Source organism: Palaemon carinicauda, chromosome 26 (genome assembly GCF_036898095.1).
Source record: "Palaemon carinicauda isolate YSFRI2023 chromosome 26, ASM3689809v2, whole genome shotgun sequence".
Classification (NCBI taxonomy): Eukaryota; Metazoa; Arthropoda; class Malacostraca; order Decapoda; family Palaemonidae; genus Palaemon; species Palaemon carinicauda.
This window is the reverse complement of record NC_090750.1, coordinates 86,735,816-86,755,815: the sequence shown is the minus strand read 5'-3', so window position 1 is coordinate 86,755,815 and position 20,000 is coordinate 86,735,816. Positions and strand designations below refer to the sequence as shown.

The window sequence follows — 20,000 nt, the reverse complement described above, 5'->3', positions numbered from 1 at the left end:
ATTGTGATGACGCTAATCCTATGCCAGAATATCTACAATTCTTATAAAGAATATCAACATCAGCAACAAGAAGTGCATCTGTTTTTAGTCCACTGCAGGACAAAGGTCTCAGACATGATATTTCGTGTCTTGAGGTTTGACCAGTTCTCATCACCACGCTGCTAGTGCGGAATGGTGATGGTGGGAGATTTCCGTTTGGTCGCTCGATAGCAAAGTAACCCAGTACGGTTGGCCCTGACTAGTACACAGCTTTGCTGATCATGGCGATACACCAATGACTATTATATATCTACCAGTTTTATATAGAAGTTAATCTGTTAAGATGTTTGGAAATTTTCTGTTTAAGAGTCTCATCTTTGGTTCGTTACTATAACGATAAATTTTAGCTCATCTCTTCTCAAAGGCTACCGCTTTTTTTGTTGTGAAATTCAGTGCAGCAATTTCTAGTCCACTGTTGGAAAAAAGGCCATCAGACATGTCTTTATTCATGTTTAGAGTTTGGTCAGTTTTCATCACCATGCTGGTCAACTGTGGGTTGGTGATGGTGGGAGACTTGTCTTATTGTACACAGCAAATCATCCTATATGGGTGGCCTTGACTAGTACAGCTTTGCTGATCGTGGCGATACACGACCTTTCACCACATTGAGGTATCCCCCACTCAAAAAGGACACGCACACACACACCACACACACACACACACACATATATATATTATATAATATATATATATATATATATATATATATATATTATATATATATGTGTGTGTGTATGTGTGTGTGTGTGTATGTGTGTGTGTGTTAGAGAGAAAGGAGAAATTATTTCTATTTTCTAAAGGGCACATATCAATGTCTCATACTGAAGATGGACCTTGAAAGAACTTCAATTTTTTCAGACCCCAATACCTTGCAAAGAAAAAGAAAATATGGATTTTAGGTTTTAGACGCCGATCGGGAAGCTGGAGGCGGGATGCTGGAAGCTGGAAACCCGGGGCAAACAGAGGCGAGATGTATCCGGATAGGAAAAAGAGAGAGAGACGGCAACAGGCTAATCACCATGACAACGGCTTACTTCATGTTTAACATGGATGCATTATTTCTCTCTCTCTCTCTCTCTCTCTCTCTCTCGTAATTGTTGTTGTGCTGTTAGATTGGTTCTTTTGTTTATATTTCGTTATTCTACATTGGCTGTGAGACAAGCAAACCTCGATTACTTCATTTATTAAGAAATGGTTGCTATTTATTATTATTATTATTATTATTATTATTATTATTATTATAGTAATAAGTTAAGCTACAACCATATTTGGAAAAGCAAGATGCTATAACCCCAAGGGCTCCAGCAGGGAAAGTAGCCCAGTGAGGAAAGGAAATAAGGAAATAAATAAGCTACAAGATATTATGATATCTTTGCCAAATTTAAAATAGTAGTCATGTTTACAGTACGACACATGATACATTCCAGAGGATAAGTGATGGCGATTAGTTACAAAACGGAAGATGCGACTGCGACCCCTACACCCCATGGGAGAGTAGATCATGTTCTTACCGTATCGTTAGCTCTTGTAAGCTACTATAGTCAATTTTATTTTAGCGAGGCAGATTTGCACTGACGCGCATCGGTGCCCTTTTAGCTCGGAAAAGTTTCTTGATCGTTGATTGGTTGGACAAGGTAATTCTAACCAATCAGATAGCAGGAAACATTTCCGAGCTAAAAGGGCACCGCTGCGAGTCTCTGCAAATTCGCCTGATTAAAAAAAATTGATTATAGTACCCATATATGTCTTTGATAACGAAATGCCATAAGAATGAGTATTCAGATTTCTATTAAACCTAACAGGGTATTATTTGACAACTTATCGACATTGAAGCCATTTGTAATACATGGAGCATTTTTCGAAGAATCGATTTCTTATAGATTAGGATATAAATTGCTTCTATTTTATGTTGCTAACGCATCTTATTATGGTAAGAAGAGAATAATCAAGGTTTAAAGTTTATGTGGGTTGGCATCTAGATGCATCTTGTTTTAAATTTTAAACGGAATATCTTGCATTAGTTATTATTCCTGTGAATAGGATTAGTGACGTAATATGAAATGAATAGGTAATGAAGTTGTTTATTATTTTATTGAATAATGAATGTATATTTTCTTTTACAGGTAATTTTACTTTTTACAATAATTTATAGGTTTCAGCTAATTTTCAATGCAGATATTAAGTAATGGATGAACTGTTTTTTTTTTTTTTCAACTATTCGAATAGACACTTTCTTCCATTACGTTTATCAAAAAGTAATTAAATTTAATATTTTTTTTTATTTTTAGAAACATGTTTACTAATTACTTTCCCCTTTTTCTCTCATCGAAGTCGCCGCTACTGACAGTTCTTCCGCTACTTCTGGTACGGCCAGCGGTTCCTCTTCAGGTTCCACAAATACAGGTTCCACAAGTACAGGTTCCACAAGTACTACCAGTCCAAGCGGGAAAGGTACCACTGACACAAATTCCACCACCGCTGGATCATCTTCATCCAAATCATCTTCATCCACTCCATCCTCATCCTCACAGACAACAACATCCAAGACTAGTGGGACTAACTCTGTAGCTACGACCACAACTGCTTCTGTAACTTCTACTGCTACCGGGAGCACAACTGTTGCTCCTGGTGTGACGACCTCCTCCTCCTCCTCCACTTCCTCCACCTCGTCTGGTACCGCCACCACCACCCTTGCTGGCTCAGACTCTACCAAAGAATCCAATGGGAATGGAGTTGGAAAGGGACAGCAAGGTGAGATGACGACATCCCTAACTCTACCATATTTTTGACATTTAATTTTTTTTTTAGTATGGGGGAATTTTTACCTTTTTGTAGCAGTTTTGCCAAAAAAGAGGTCAGTCCTTGACCTAGGAATTTTTACTTTCTGTAACGTGTTTTAAGAAAAAAGAGAGAGATATCAAACCTTGGCTTAGGAATTTTTACTTTCTGTAACGTGTTTTAAGAAAAAAGAAAAAAAGATATCAAACCTTAGCTTAGGAATTTTGGCTTTTTTTTGTAGCAGTTTTGGCCAAAAAAGAAGTCAGTCCTTGACCTAGGAATTTTTACTTTCTGTAACGTGTTTTAAGAAAAAAGAGATATATCAAACCTTGGCTTAGGAATTTTTACTTTCTGTAACGTGTTTAAGAAAAAAGAGATATATCAAACCTTGGCTTAGGAATTTTACTTTCTGTAACGTGTTTTAAGAAAAAAGAAAAAAGATATCAAACCTTAGCTTAGGAATTTTGCCTTTTTTTTGTAGCAGTTTTGGCCAAAAAAGAAGTCAGTCCTTGACCTAGGAATTTTTACTTTTTGTAACGTGTTTTAAGAAAAAAAGAGATATATCAAACCTTGGCTTAGGAATTTTTACTTTCTGTAACGTGTTTTAAGAAAAAAGAGAGAGATATCAAACCTTGGCTTAGGAATTTTTACTTTCTGTAACGTGTTTTAAGAAAAAAGAAAAAAAGATATCAAACCTTAGCTTAGGAATTTTGCCTTTTTTTTTTTGGTAGCAGTTTTGGCCAAAAAAGAAGTCAGTCCTTGACCTAGGAATTTTTACTTTCTGTAACGTGTTTTAAGAAAAAAGAGATATATCAAACCTTGGCTTAGGAATTTTTACTTTCTGTAACGTGTTTTAAGAAAAAAGAGAGATATATCAAACCTTGGCTTAGGAATTTTTACTTTCTGTAACGTGTTTTAAGAAAAAAGAAAAAAAGATATCAAACCTTAGCTTAGGAATTTTGCCTTTTTTTTTTGGTAGCAGTTTTGGCCAAAAAAGAAGTCAGTCCTTGACCTAGGAATTTTTACTTTCTGTAACGTGTTTTAAGAAAAAAGAAAAAAAGATATCAAACCTTAGCTTAGGAATTTTGCCTTTTTTTTGTAGCAGTTTTGGCCAAAAAAGAAGTCAGTCCTTGACCTAGGAATTTTTACTTTCTGTAACGTGTTTTAAGAAAAAAGAGATATATCAAACCTTGGCTTAGGAATTTTTACTTTCTGTAACGTGTTTTAAGAAAAAAGAAAAAAAGATATCAAACCTTAGCTTAGGTATTTTGCCTTTTTTTTGTAGCAGTTTTGGCCAAAAAAGAAGTCAGTCCTTGACCTAGGAATTTTTACTTTCTGTAACGTGTTTTAAGAAAAAAGAGATATATCAAACCTTGGCTTAGGAATTTTTACTTTCTGTAACGTGTTTTAAGAAAAAAGAAAAAAAGATATCAAACCTTAGCTTAGGAATTTTGCCTTTTTTTGTAGCAGTTTTGGCCAAAAAAGAAGTCAGTCCTTGACCTAGGAATTTTTACTTTCTGTAACGTGTTTTAAGAAAAAAGAGAGATATATCAAACCTTGGCTTAGGAATTTTTACTTTCTGTAACGTGTTTTAAGAAAAAAGAGAGAGATATCAAACCTTGGCTTAGGAATTTTTACTTTCTGTAACGTGTTTTAAGAAAAAAGAAAAAAAAGATATCAAACCTTAGCTTAGGTATTTTGCCTTTTTTTTGTAGCAGTTTTGGCCAAAAAGAAGTCAGTCCTTGACCTAGGAATTTTTACTTTTTGTAACGTGTTTTAAGAAAAAAGAGATATATCAAACCTTGGCTTAGGAATTTTTACTTTCTGTAACGTGTTTTAAGAAAAAAGAAAAAAAGATATCAAACCTTAGCTTAGGAATTTTGCCTTTTTTTTGTAGCAGTTTTGGCCAAAAAAGAAGTCAGTCCTTGACCTAGGAATTTTTACTTTCTGTAACGTGTTTTAAGAAAAAAGAGAGATATATCAAACCTTGGCTTAGGAATTTTTACTTTCTGTAACGTGTTTTAAGAAAAAGAGAGAGATATCAAACCTTGGCTTAGGAATTTTTACTTTCTGTAACGTGTTTTAAGAAAAAAGAAAAAAAGATATCAAACCTTAGCTTAGGAATTTTGCCTTTTTTTTGTAGCAGTTTTGGCCAAAAAAGAAGTCAGTCCTTGACCTAGGAATTTTTACCAAAAGAAAAAAAAAAGATCAATCCTTGGCTTAAGAATTTTGACTCTTTTTGTAAGGCTGTTGGCATAAAAAAAAGAGGTCAGTCCTTGCCCTAGGAATTTTTACTTTCTGTAACGTGTTTAAAAAAAAGAGAGAGAGAGAGATCAAACCTTGGCCTAGGAATTTTGACTCTTTTTGTAAGACTGTTGGCATAAAAAAAAAGAGGTCAGTCCTTGACCTAGGAATTTTTACTTTCTGTAACGTGTTTAAAAAAAAGAGAGAGAGAGAGATCAACCTTGGCCTAGGAATTTTGACTCTTTTTGTAAGACTGTTGGCATAAAAAAAAAGAGGTCAGTCCTTGACCTAGGAATTTTTACTTTTTATAACGTGTTGTCAAAAAAGAAAAAAAGAGACAAATCATTGGCCTAGGAATTTTGACTTTCTGTACCAGTTTTGCCAAAGAAAGACGCAAATTCTTATCCTAGGAATTTTGACCCTTCTGTTGCAGTTTTGCCAAAAAAAAAAAAAAAGCATTCCTTGGCCTAGAAATTTTTACTTTCTATAACAATTTTGCCCAAGAAGAGACCAATCCTTGGCCTAGGGATTTTTACTCTTTCTGTAGCAGTTTACTCAAAAAGGTAACAATCCTTGTCCCAATATCTCTGAAATCCTTGGTTAAAACAGGTATTACTTAATATGGTTAAATCAAATTGAAGGTAATGCTTTGGACTGAGTAATATGTTAAGAGACCAGTGATGAATAAAATAGCTTTAAATGTATATAATGACTGATAGCAAAGTTATGTATCATAAAAATATGATTGATGGCATAGAAATTTTCTATATAGTTTTTGATCTGGTCTAAAATAATGTTCATAAGTACAGTATGGCATAATATATATATATATATATATATATATATATATATATATATATATATATATATATATATATATATATATATATGTATAGATAGATAGATAGATACAGTTTATATACACATACACACATATATATGTATATGTATGTATAATATATACACACATATATATATACTCATATATATATATATATATATATATATATATATATATATATATATATATATATATATATATATATATATGTATGTATATATATGTATATATATTATATATCAGAAGATAAGTAAAGGTGGCTGGTCAGAAAACGAAAACTATGACCCTTACACATCACGAAAGTTCTTTGCTGTTATGGTAATTCCCTCCTTAGGCCTAATGACAGTCTTGGTGAAATAGCTTACATAGGTCTACAGGATGTTCTTAATCACTCACTTCATTTAATCTTAGGAGGATTTTGTATTTCCATTCCTTATGGAACGTCCTCTAAGGTAAGGATTTTGTATTTCTCTGTGATGGGCTTTTGAATATATGAATAGTAACTGGAAGGTCTAGACGTCTGCAAGTGTATTAGAAAAACTGATTCAGAAACCAGACGGAAAGAGACACGATGACATATTAAATATATCTTCAATTAAAGACATAATTTGGGAATTGGCACTGACAATTATATGCTTGACAAAGCTAAGATATTTTGCATTTGTTGAGTCTTGAAAGATCATTCAGATATTTGCATTTGAGTAAAATATCCAAATAAAGACAATAATTTAATGCAACTAAATGTCAAATCCAGAGTATATGAGATGGTATTTGACATGAAAACCGATGTTATCGAAAATGTATGGGATATTCTTATATACTTTGTTATGAGAAGGACAACAAACAAAGAAAAAGAGTCACACAGACCAGCGTTGAGGAGGACTTTGCTCAGTACACAAATTTTCAAAAAAATTAACATTTCTGATGTTAATGCGACTTTTTTGACTGGATAGAACTCCTTATATGGAATACAACTTCAAAATTCCATTTCTTGAAGTGCTTTGATATTGTCCCAGACTTGCACTATATAACTTCCTTTGAATTGCAGGAGACATTTTCCCCAAGTAAACTTTGGCCCCACACCCACACAACTCAAAGTTCCTTAAAACATGCTCCCACAGAGCTTTCTTCCCATAACTATAAGTCGACCGAATATCCACACGAATGTCCACACATCATATTAACATTAGTTCCACCTGTCATCTTAGCTTGTTCTACACAAGCTCACTACATAGGAATATGTATCCACTAGGCCAGTAGTGCATGGGCTGGTCTTTTTACTTGTTCGTCCAAGCAAGAAGCCACCACGGGTGTCGTGAGGCATATGCAAATACATGTTGTGTTTACGGCTTACAGTGTATTTGTTCGATAATGTTTGTTATGTCCGTGTTTGTCTCTTGTCCTGTCCGGTTGGGGTCTTGGCTGGCCACTGCTAAAGTTATTAAAATGACTTAATTTTCACAAATCTGCTGAAGATTAGGGCTTAATACGTTACAAAAATAAATGAGATTCGTGACACATTTTGTTGAAGATTCCCAATACTTAGTATCTTTTTAGTTGGTGAATGATCTCTAAAAAGCAATAGTTAAGATTCTCTCATGAAAAGCATTTTGAAAAGAAACATTATTTTGATGTTGTTCCTCACTGTAGTACAGTTGTTATTATTATTATTATTATTATTATTATTATTATTATTATTATTATTATTATTATTATTATTATTATTATTATTATTATTATTATTACTAATTAAGCTACAACCCTAGTTGGAAAAGCAAGATGCTTTAAGCCCAAGGGCTCCAACAGGGAAAAATAGACCAGTGAGGAAGGGAAATAAGGAAATGGATAAACTACAAGAGAAGTAATGAATTATTAGAATAAAATATATTAAGAACAGTAACAACATTGAAACAGATCTTTCATAGATAAACTATAAAGAGACTTATGTCAGCCTGTTCAACATGCAAACATTTGCTGCAAGGTTGAACTTCTTGAAGTTCGACCAATTCAGCTACTTGATTAGGAAGGTCATTCCTCAGCTTGGTCACAGCTGGAATAAAACGTCTAGGATACTGTGCAATATTAAGCCTCATGGAGAAGGCATGACTATTAGAATTAGCTACAAATTGAGTATATTTAGCTTTCGTTTTTAACTTTTGATGAATAAACCCATAATCTTGTAGAACAGTTGAGGCATAGTGGCTAGTGAAACTAATAACTCGTTCAAGGTAAGTCTGTCCATGTGAGATTATGTTCGTGTCCATGTGGCATGCATTTATATTTGTTATATGTATCAACCACATGAATGATCGTTATATGTGATTATTCTGTCATAGTTCTGTAGTTCTGTCCATGTGATATCTGTGATTTCTGTGTATTTACGTAATACGTTGCTGATGAATCTTTAGGATCTGTGAACACACTGAAACGTTGATTTTGTTTGTGTGTTTTTTGTGTATTTTTTTTTTTTTGTAAGTCTTTGTTTCTCTTGATTAAAATTTTGGTTTATATCTTAGTCACTGAATGATAAAGAGCCATTAAAAAAATAGGAAATTCCGTTTTCTTGTCATTGAAATACAAACCTAATTAACAGTAAAAAATTAAAGGGTTTTTATTATAATCAAGTACGTGTCTCAAGTGATGCCACTGTTTTACTATAATCAAGTAGTTGAATAGCAAAATAGAAATATTGGTATATTGCATCGTTTCCTATCAAGCTGATTAATATTTTACGTGACGTTCATTTAAATTTAAAGCTTAAAAAAAAGTAAATTTTCAAGTATAGAGAACCGAGCAGTCATTAATAACTCGCTTTTTCAAATGCTCAATATTTCAAAGTGAAGTAATGGTACAACATCGATGGAATGTGTAACTTTGATGCTATATTTTTCCACGTCGTCGGACCACCCAATATATAATCCTAGATATGCGACTCTTGATTCCGCTCTCATCTTTGGCAGCATGATTCACTCTGTGCTGCCTGTGGCGACTATCAATTTCTTTAACGATCTTGAGATGGCCAAGAGTGATTTCGCGTTTTTTTTTTTCTTTTTCACATTCGAATTTCGCTAGCGCTGTCACAGAGCGGGATGCCATGTTTTGATTATTATTATTATTATTATTATTATTATTATTATTATTATTATTATTATTATTATTATTATTATTATTATTAACTAAGCTGTATCCCTAGTTGGAAAAGCAGGATGCTATAAGCCCTAGGGCTCCAACATGGGGAAATAGCCCAGTGAAGAAATAAATAAATAATCGATGTGAGAAGTAATGAACAATTAAGATAAAATATTTTTAAAAACGGTATCAACATTCTTGATATTTCCAGCCTGATTTTGATGGATTCTTTAGATTTTTTCATAATCTTGTATGATGAGTTGCGCATTCGTATTGTTCTTATGCGTGGTCTAAATACTTTATCTAAATTTTAAACTTTATTAACCGGAAACAAAGAGGTTTATGGTTTTAATTCTCCTGGCTAGTACCGTTGCAACGTTTATGCCTAGCATTCTCATGGTGGGAGATCGATCCCACCCGGGACCATGAGTTTATGCTGTTTACTGGGGAGACCACTGCTGCGGGCTTGCCCGGCTGACGGTCTGGTGAGCATCTATTCTGATTAAACTGGAACTGAAACCAGACACCTTTAAGTATACTGTTAAAAATTTGCAGTAAAAACGGTAAAAATCCTGTAACAAATGCCATGCATTTACCGATTTAAAAAGGGATATATTGACGTAAAGGAGTGATATTACGGTCACCAACTCGTAAAATACAATAACTAAGTAGGGTTAGAATTACGGCCGCATGTATTTTACTGAAATACAGCTGAGAACAATATATATTTTTACAGAGAATTTCTGATTAAAATTACATGTTTTTTTAACAGAGTAGTAACTAGTCATGTATTTATTAGAACTTATTTTGGCTCGCTTGTAATCCACGATAGTCCGTTGAAATTTGATATAAGTTCGCTCAATAAATAATCTTTAATTGGAAATACTCAGCCTGATGAGATTCGATTGACAATTCCATTAACTATTGACTTTGCTTTTGTTGTGTTTAGTTTATTCAAGAAGCTGAAAGAAGTAAAAAGATGTATTGAAATTTCTTTGATGCTTTATTTAAAGAAATACTTCGTTTAAATTGAATTTTGTTTTTCTATTTCTAAGATTATTTTGTAATGTTTCCTTAAAAGAATGTTGTCATGATAAATTTAACACCTTGAAGTTCCCTTTAGTAAAAATGTATGATTTTGAGTACTTTTTTATTTTTGATGTATATGTAATAGATAAAAATCTTGTACAATGGATTAAATTTTTTTAGTAAAAAGGTGAGATTTTGAGTACCTTTTTATTTTTCATATATAAGTATTATATGAAAATCTTTTTCAATGGATTAATTTTTTTTTTTCATTTTAATCAGCAGTTAGATTAATAATTTAAAGTGTTTTTTGTGAATACAAATACGTAGCTCTCTCTCTCAAACCAGAATCAGAATAATAACATAAGAAAACTAATCTTTTTCTCTCTTTCGTCCCGTTTATTTCGATCATGAACAGATGAATCAACTGCAGAATCCACCACCGCATCGGTCACCGGATCCACTACCGCATCGGTCACCGGACCCACGACCGCATCGACCACCGGATCCACTAACACCGGATCCACTACCACCGGTTCCACTACCACCGGTTCCACTACCACCGGTTCCACTACCACCGGATCCACCTCCACTTCTACCACCCCTGCAGCAAGGTAATGTGATCTATGATATTTCATCTTTATTTTCAACTCTTCTTTATTTCGTACTTAAACAGTCAAATGCTTACCTAATGTTCCCTGTTGACCGTTGGATGTACGGTGTTGTGTTCTTTGGGCAATCAAGGAAATATGTTTTATCGTATCATATATATATATATATATATATATATATATATATATATATATATATATATATACATATATATATATATATATATATATATATACACACACACACACACATATATATATATATATATATATATATATATATATATATATATATATATATATATATATATATACTGTATATATAGATGGCCAGCCTGGATTGACATGTCTGAGGCCTTGGTTGTGCAATGGACTAAAAATATCTGCATTATATATATATATATATATATATATATATATATATATATATATATATATATATATATATATATATATATATATATATATCTATATATATATATATATATATATATATATATATATATATATATACGAGGTGCCTCACACTGAGGGACCTGGGAGAGCCTAAACATAGAATAAGGCATTAAGGTAAGGTAAGGTAAGGCTCTCTCTCTCTCTCTCTCTCTCTCTCTCTCTCTCTCTCTCTCTCTCTCTCTCTCTCTCTCTCTCTCTCTCTCTCTCTCTCTCTCTCTCTCTCATTTCATAATATTCGAATTTCCTAATAGAAATAAAACAGCGTTAGGATCACTGATGACATTTGAGAAATTCCATTTCTCTCTCTGACCGTATATGTATGTATGTATATATATACATATACATATATATATATATATATATATATATATATATATATATATATATATATATATATATATATATATATATATATATATATATATACACAAATTATATATATACACATATGTATATATTATAAATCTGATCATCCCCATTTTTTTATCGTTATGAATTTTTGTTTTAGATTCTACATTCGATGACAGGAGTGAATTGTTTTTAATTGGATCTCTTAGTTTGCTTTGATTTCGGCCTTAATAAAGTTTAGAAGAATTTTTTAATTTAATAATTTTTTCCAAAACTATTATCCTCATATTTTTTTTTTTTTTCATCTGAATGTATGGTAGACCTTTTTCAATAATGCTCGCATGTGAATGTGATATTATGAGTCATCGTCTTGTGAAATGTTATTTTAGCATTTTGCGTTAAGATCAAAAGGTTTCTTGTTCTTTTATTTTGTAGAAGTTTAGTTACTACAGTAGTAGAATCCCTTAAGCGATTTCAGCAGCTCGGTATTGAAACTACATTAACTAAAGTCAAAGGGGAAAAAGTAATGACTTTATTTAGGAATATAATATCAAAGAAAGACAAACTCGGTAGGAATGGTAAGCTCCGACGAGAGGATACAAAAGCAAGGTCTAGAATCTAGACCTTGCTTTTGTATCCTCTCGTCGAACGAGCATCCCATTGTGTAAGGCAAAGATTGTGGTGAAAGCCGAATATTTTATTACCTCCGCCAAAGAAGTTAGGAGGAGGTCATGTTTTCGCCCCCGTTTGTCAGTTTCTGTTTGTTTGCGAATAACTTCCTGGCCACAATTTTATTCCTAGAGTAGTGAAACTTCCATGGATTAATTGCTATGTTGAGACATGGAAGTGATTAGATTTTTAAAGTACTAGGTCAAAGGTCAAGGTCAAGGTCGTGTAAAATGTCGACTGAATTAACCCTTACCTTAACCCCAAGTTCGCACATGGTTGTCACACACACTTTAAATACTCCTACGGTCTAAATTGATTCTGGGAAAGGCAAGCTGGTTTCGAGAAATAAGCTGCCGTGGCGGAGGTCTACACTGAGGGCTTTTCTAGTTTTATTATCTTATCAATAGATCTGTCGTTAGCTCTAATGTCTGGCAATCTATCGATGAAATGTCATTATTATGTTGACCTTTTGACCTACTCATTTAGTGTAGTGCTACTTCTGTTAGGAAAAATACTTGGGCACACGATTTATTTTTTTATTTTTGTTATTCGATAAAGATAAAGATTGTAAGAATCATCGTCTTGGGTATGTGATTCATTATACATTATGTAAACTTTATCATCATACTAGGTAGTAATGCTAATTCTCAAAGATTAGAATGCTACTTCCTTATTTCCTTTCCTCACTAGCAATATTTTTGAAAATTTTGGTAAAAACCTTGAGAAACGAGAACACACACACACACACTCTCTCTCTCTCTCTCTCTCTCTCTCTCTCTCCTCTCTCTCTCTCTCTCTCTCTCTCTCTCTCTCTCTCTCTCTCTCTCTCTCTCTCTCTCTCTCTCTCTCAAAGAAAAAAAAAACAGAATGGGCTGAGACAATCTTTCGTAAGGGGCCAAGAAATACGAGTAAGTCCGAATCTTTTTGGTGTGGACGAGACATCATTATTATTTTGTTTCTTGTGACATTACCCTGTCGTCGTTTGAGAGCTGGCGAGCCATTGGAAATGAGCGCAATTGCAATGATACTGATGCTATATACATAGAAAAGTTATTGTAGTAATAAAGTTGTGTCACAGTAGTATTAACCCTTAAAGTAGGGGTTCTCAGCCTTTTCTTGCTCGCACTCATAGGAAACTTTTAGTAAGTTCTCACACCCCTTACAAAAGTAAGAATGCAGTTTATAGTAAATTTTAGCCATAAATTTATTTAAGCAAATTATTGAATGACTTTGAAAGGAGGAAAGAAAGAAAAGTATTATAAAAAATTCAACTATGTACATACGGTATACAAAATTTAAGTTTTTTTTTTATTCTGTATAAAACTGTAGATTAAACAATTAAAAAACTAGAGGCGTAAAAACTAATATAAAAAACTAAGATTTGAGAATATAGGATTTAGATGTAATGACTTTTCAGTGATTTGTAGATTGTGTCTTGATTGACAAACAAGAACTAAATCCGGACTCACTTAAGTATTATCTTTTTACTGACTGGTTAATTTAACAAAAGTTGTGTACTTACTTCTACACTGGTAATTTAACAAAAGTTATATTATTATTGTCATTGGGTAATTTAATAAAAAAGAATTATAATCTTATTCCTGCTACACTGGGTAAATGATTTTATGTCACACTGGATAATTTAACAGGTATTATCTCTTATTTCTGTTACACAGGATAATTTAACAAAAAGAGAATTATTTCCTTAGTTCTGTTACACTTGGTAATTTAAGAAAGTAACGGTAATTTAACTGTTATTTTATTTTTTTGTTAAACTGTGTAATTTAACAAAAGTCATGTTGTTTTTGTTAAAGAGGTAATTGAACAGAGTTGTTTTCTCTTCACTGCCGTTGAAGTGTTTAAACTTTCAAGGTATTAGAAAAAATAATAACGGAATAAATATAAATGTTTAACCGTTAAACATTTAAATTTATTTATTTTTGTTAAATTGCATAATCCAAGGTTTCGCACCGATTAGAATGTTATCTCATACCCCCACAGATTGTATGAGCAAGGGGGGGGGGGGTACTGATTACACTGCACCTCATGCAGTGTACTGTAAGCATTTCTAAAGGATATTTGCAGTGTCCCATAAGCCCCTAGTTGCACCCACATTTTAGCTTTCTACCTGACATGTGAACACGTCTCTGACTCGCATTCTGTGAGTCGAGAATTCGAGCCCCGCTTAAGCCCGATAGTTTATACTAATGTCCGTAACCTCACCGCGCTTATCAGCTAGGGATTAATTTGGGAAAGCCTCTAGATCTACCTGCTGACATCAGCAGCCATTGATTCTGCCGCTCACGAGTCACCTGTAAATCTCCTCGGGGTTTTATTTCATAGTACAACTGCAGAATTTCCCAAAGTTGCACACAGGTGCGGATTGGCCTTCTTATCTCTAACACTGGGCTGCCCAAATTCCATAAACCATAGAGGGTTAAGGATTAGAATGCGAAATAATTAGCCAAGTATTGGTAAAAGCAAGAACATTAGCTGCAGCTTGTTGATTCTACATTGCATACTATGTGAAACTTGTTGCATAGAAGATTGATTTTCTATTTTTTAAGTGTAAGGTAATTTGTGTATGTAGAATTTCGAGGTTTACATCAAGTGGTCGATTTTCATAGGGCACCAAAGAGAAGACTAAAGAGTTTCAAAGAATTGCAAGAAGGCCATGTCCATCACCTGCCAAAATCCCATTGCAAGTAGCTTACTTATTTTCTTTACTTTAAGGGCTGCTTTTCTGGTCCTATACAGCAGGGGAACCTCTCTACAGGACCTTCACAGTCATTTTATCCTGTTTGTTCCAAAGCATTCAACATTTCAGACCGCATATTGCTTGTTTATTATAAAATCCACTCTATAGAAGAACCTAGAGAATACGAAAGTATGGTTTCCTCTTGAAAGCCTTAATATCTTATGTCTTTCGGATGTCTAGAGAGAGCCTATTGAATAGTCCTGGGGCCGCATATTTTAAGGCTTCCCGTACTCTTGCATGTCCTATGCCGATTTTATTTTAGTAAATGATCTTTGAAGATTATTATAACCCTCTGTACTCTGAAGAAATTTATATTTTTAGTAAACCATGCGCATATAATTGGGAGGTAATACTCGAAACGGCGCTACGGATAGCTGTGCCCATTTAATTTTAATTTTGAGACTGAATAATAATGTTGTTATGATGTTCTCCCCGTAATTACCCTGGCCTAATTACGTTTAATTTATGCATTCGCTTTTCATTAACATAATTATCTTTCAAGTGTATACTCATTAGCTTTGGCTGGCGTGAGTTAGAGTAATCAATAGAGACAGTCAAGTGGAGGCCATCGCTTTCAGTGGTAAAAATTCCTCTCGAACGGTTCCTCGAATGCCGTTTGACAGACATGTGTTTGAAGTGATGTTCGAACGCGGGAACGGGGTATTTAGTTGTCGAACACGTTCGTCGAACGCTTCGAAGTCTGTTCTCGCCTGACTTTTTGTGGGCTGGGCTTCATTATCTACGAGCCTTATGCATTTGTGACTGACTACCACCTCTTCGAACCGTTTGACAATCAGGTTCGACGAACCGTTCGACCGTGTAAACCCCGTTTAAGACTAATTCACGCTATAGATGTGAGCGAATGTTAACGAAATACTGATACAGTGATTATTTTTCTTTATACACTATCGAAGAATATATATAGAGATATATGCTAGAGTGGTGTGGAGTTTTTCTATGGTAAATTAAGATTGTCTTCATAATAAAAAAAATGTTTTTTTAAACCAGAAAAAAAATTTTCTTTGCATATTTCGATAATGAAATATTTTTTTTTGTCCTTCGGAAAAAGGACTTTGATGTTTTCCTTGTTATTTTTAGCTCTTTAGTCGAGTACAGGATTATACAAACGATATAGACATGAGTTAAGTTAATTGAAATGGTTGATTGATAAATTTCCGCCATCGTGCCATTGATGAGCCAGAAAATCACAAAGCTATTATGATTAAACGTCGCTCTTGTATAATACCATGGTCATTGTAAACGGCCTAGCCTATGTTCCATCGCCTTGTAATTCCCTGTTTGTGCTCTGTCCAGTTCGTCCTTCTCTACAAGAAAAGAAAATATCTCCAGGTCCGAGAAAGGACAGGGAGAGGATAGTGAAACCTGGTTTCTGGCTCCCCTAGAGTTTCAGCATCGTACTCGCTTCCGGCCGTCATTTTAAGTCATTGAGTGGTTATATCATCTCTCACCCCTATCTCATCTCATGTCATTGGTCCATAATTTGTGTGTGTTCCCGTGCCGACCAATCCATTGCTATTTGAAAGTGTCTTATTTCCAATCCATTTGCTATTTGAAAGGGTCTTATTTCCAATCCATGTGCTATTTGGTAAGTGTCTTATATTCTATCCATTTGGTATTTGAAAGTGATATTCTGCATCTGTAGATAGTAACGGGAATTCCAGCATCTGCCTCACCTTGATCTTACTTCATGCTACGAACGCACTTATAGTGTTCCTTTCCTCTCCTAGATCATAGCTAGTGTTGTGCTTTTCTGAAATACACTTCCAAGCTCCATGGATTATAGTGGTTTTTCCTCTTTTCCCGTAGACACCCAAGAACACCCAACTATCCTTTTTAAGTGGGACAAGGAACATTTAATTCTCCCCGTACGTAACTGTCTCTTCAAATTAAATAACACAGATTATTTTATTTTAGAAAGTACCTTGATAATTTGTTTATATATTTCATTCGCATATTAAGCAAAGTGATGTTATTGTTTAATTATCACTCCTCAGTTTCATCAATAGCATAGTAATGAGACTTATCTCTCCTATATAATAAAGAGCAAGTGTATGTGTATGTATTATATATATATATATATATATATATATATATATAATATATATATATATATATATACATATATATATATATATATATATATATATATATATATATATATATATATATATATATATATTTACAGTATATATGTATATCCTTTCTGGTCACCCTATGAGACATTGCTACCTCGTCACTCGGACAAGGTGAGAGGAGTAATCATACCCTGATGAAAGGCTTTACACGGAGAGGTACACTGTGTATGTGCGTGTTGGGGGCATATCTATCTAAATATTTAAGTCTCTTTAGACGGGACATGTAGACTAGTATTAGATTTTATGCTATTTAGATATTGAGAGATCAGAGGCATTGTTATAATTTGGCTCACTTTGGAATTTGAATGGCAGGAAGTAGTTTCCCTTTGCGTCATGCAAATGAGGTGTTTTTTCTTTTAAAGTATGGTGTAGAATCGAATCGTTGTGGTAATGATTCTGGGATATAGTATCTTTTGATATTTTGACAAAATGTTTACTGAAATTTTTAAAATCTTCCTAATTTAAGGGCGGATTAACTAAGATGAATGATTGTCGTATATGCTCTTCTCCCGACCATGTAATTGCTTAAAATTCCAGTAAATATTGTATTGATATATCTTTTTACATGTTAAGATTGAGTAAACTGTGATGATGGGCATAAGCACACTCAATATTTTTTTATGGATTAGCTGTGTTCCTAAAAGCTGTAACGTTATGTCCCTTTTATGCTATGTTGTTATCTGTTTATCTGTAGGTAACCTGTTTAAAGGTCGCTCATGAATGGCAGAGGCAAGAGGACAGTGGACATTGCCCTAGAAAGCAGGACAATGCCCTTGAGGCTAACCATATATGATCAGCGCCCAAGCCCCCTCACCACCAAAGCTTGTGACCCAAGGAGGGCCAGGTAATGGCTGCTGATAATTCAGCAGGCAGACCTATAGGCTCCCCTAAACCATCCTTCCTTAGCTCACAAGGATCGTGAAGTTACAGAGACAAAAGGAATTAACGAGTTTGAGCAGGACTCGAATCCCCGCCTGGCGATCATCAGGCAGAGACGTTACCAATTGGCCACCACGACCGTGACTTGGAAAAACGCTAGACTGGATTAAACAGGTCATAAAACTGAGTTTTGATTTAGAAACAATTTTGAACATCCAGGAAATAAAAGAAAATAGGCTAAATAATAAACAATTTTTGCACATAAATGTAAGAAAAATAGGCTAAGAAATTGAATATTACAGTGACATTTATATAGTCACTGATCTCACGAACGCAAAGTAAATTCCACTTAAACAACCCCGCTGTTGCGACGCCAGAAGGAATGTCATTCATCCAATCAATCAGTCGATCATAAACTCAATAGTATGGCCAGAACGTGCCTGGTAGTCTCCGCACCTGTGGCGTATAAGAAGCTAACTCAAGAGCAATGTCACCTTTTCAAAAGTGCCAGGGGATATCCAGTGATCACTATGTCATCAGCCAGAAAGTGGAAGTCCACTTCTGACGCAAGTCATTATATTACAAGAGCTGTAATCCCAAACCAAGCTGAGGCCATGGACTGTTTCTCAAATATCACTGAGATGAGGGAGCTGGCCTGATGTGTTATTGAAATGTAGAACATATTACTTTTAATTGATGGTTTATTTTTTTCAATTGCTTTTCACGAGTCATATTGGGCTTTGATTTATTAGGTATGATCTATTTGGTTTTTATAATCAGCGTTTATATTTTTTATGGGATATTAGGACATTAATAATGATCATGAATAAATAAATGTGCTATTAGCATCCAGATTTTTAAAATGTTGCTTCGAAATAAAAGTCCATGTAGACTGTAGTGTCCTTGCGAGTTGCGATAGGAGTATTACCTTTAAATCATATACTCTGAAAGTGAGGGAAAAATCCCTAAGCCTTTGGTAATGTTTCTTTCATAAATAGTTCTTTCCAAATAAGGTAATAGGTGATTAAAGCTTTTAAAGTGGGTGACATTTTTTAGAATGGACCACAATTTATGTAGTATTTCCCCTAAACTGGAACTATTGAACTCGGCCAAAGAACTGGAAATCGACATCCAAGAATGTTAAAAACCGTAAATCAGCCTTTATTTACTCGAACACATTTCAGTATCTATTCCTAGATCTAGTAAATATTAGGAAAAATTCTGTTTTATAATTGAGGAAAATCATGAAGGAATAAACCTTTTCGTCCTACAGCCTAAAGTTTTTTCCAAGAAGCCTACAGTATTCACCTCTGTGCCTCCTACATCGGGTGGTGTGTTTGGGGAAATGTTTATTCTCGACATTATGAAGTAAATGTCATCACTCGAAGTCTGACATTTCCCTGCGCGGTAAATGTCTGAAATTGTAGGGAGGATAACAACTGCCTGTATTGGAAGTCACGAGAGAGAGAGAGAGAAGAGAGAGAGAGAGAGAGAGAGAGAGGAGAGAGAGAGAGAGAGAAAGAGAGGGGGGGGGGAGGGTCTTAAATCTGGCCACTTGGAACTCGGGGTAACATAAGCCTTTGGTATTTCTCTTTGTGGACTGTTATGTATTTTGATTTTTCTCCTAAATAGTTTTGTGTGAATTTTCGAACTACGCTGACTGAAATTGAAAATGTGTTTTGGAGCTGTTGTCAAGTTTTATTTGTATTCTGACTTTGTAACGTGAAGGAATCCTAATCTTAAAACCTGGATGTTTGTATGTTATCCTTCATTGTTAAGGTGGCGTGGCCTACTTGCAAACATTATCTTAACTGTTTATCTTTGGGTTCAAGATAAACAACTTTTGAAGCCTAACATATAGGGAACGTGGGTAACTTCTACCGCTTGTTTGTGTGTTAGTAGTCCAGAACCATTCATGTTTTACATGTAAATATTGAGTAAAATATTTTTAATTATGTTATAGTATTAATAGGTAATGATACTAGTTTGAAAATATAATTCAAGGTGAATCGAATATAGCTCTATAAAATAGTTTTTTTTGGGAAAAACATATTTTAGCTGTTGTG

At 34.0% G+C, this 20,000-nt stretch overlaps 1 protein-coding gene across 1 annotated transcript in view; it reads left to right on the top strand.

Moving 5' to 3' along the window:
* The window catches only part of LOC137620048 (uncharacterized), a 26,195-nt gene that overhangs the window by 5,391 nt on the left and 804 nt on the right, over nucleotides 1–20,000 (top strand). The window contains exons 3-4 of the mRNA XM_068350327.1: nucleotides 2,371–2,790; nucleotides 10,476–10,671. Of these exons, the coding sequence (XP_068206428.1) occupies nucleotides 2,371–2,790; nucleotides 10,476–10,671 (616 nt within the window). The remainder of the gene's footprint in view (nucleotides 1–2,370; nucleotides 2,791–10,475; nucleotides 10,672–20,000) is intronic.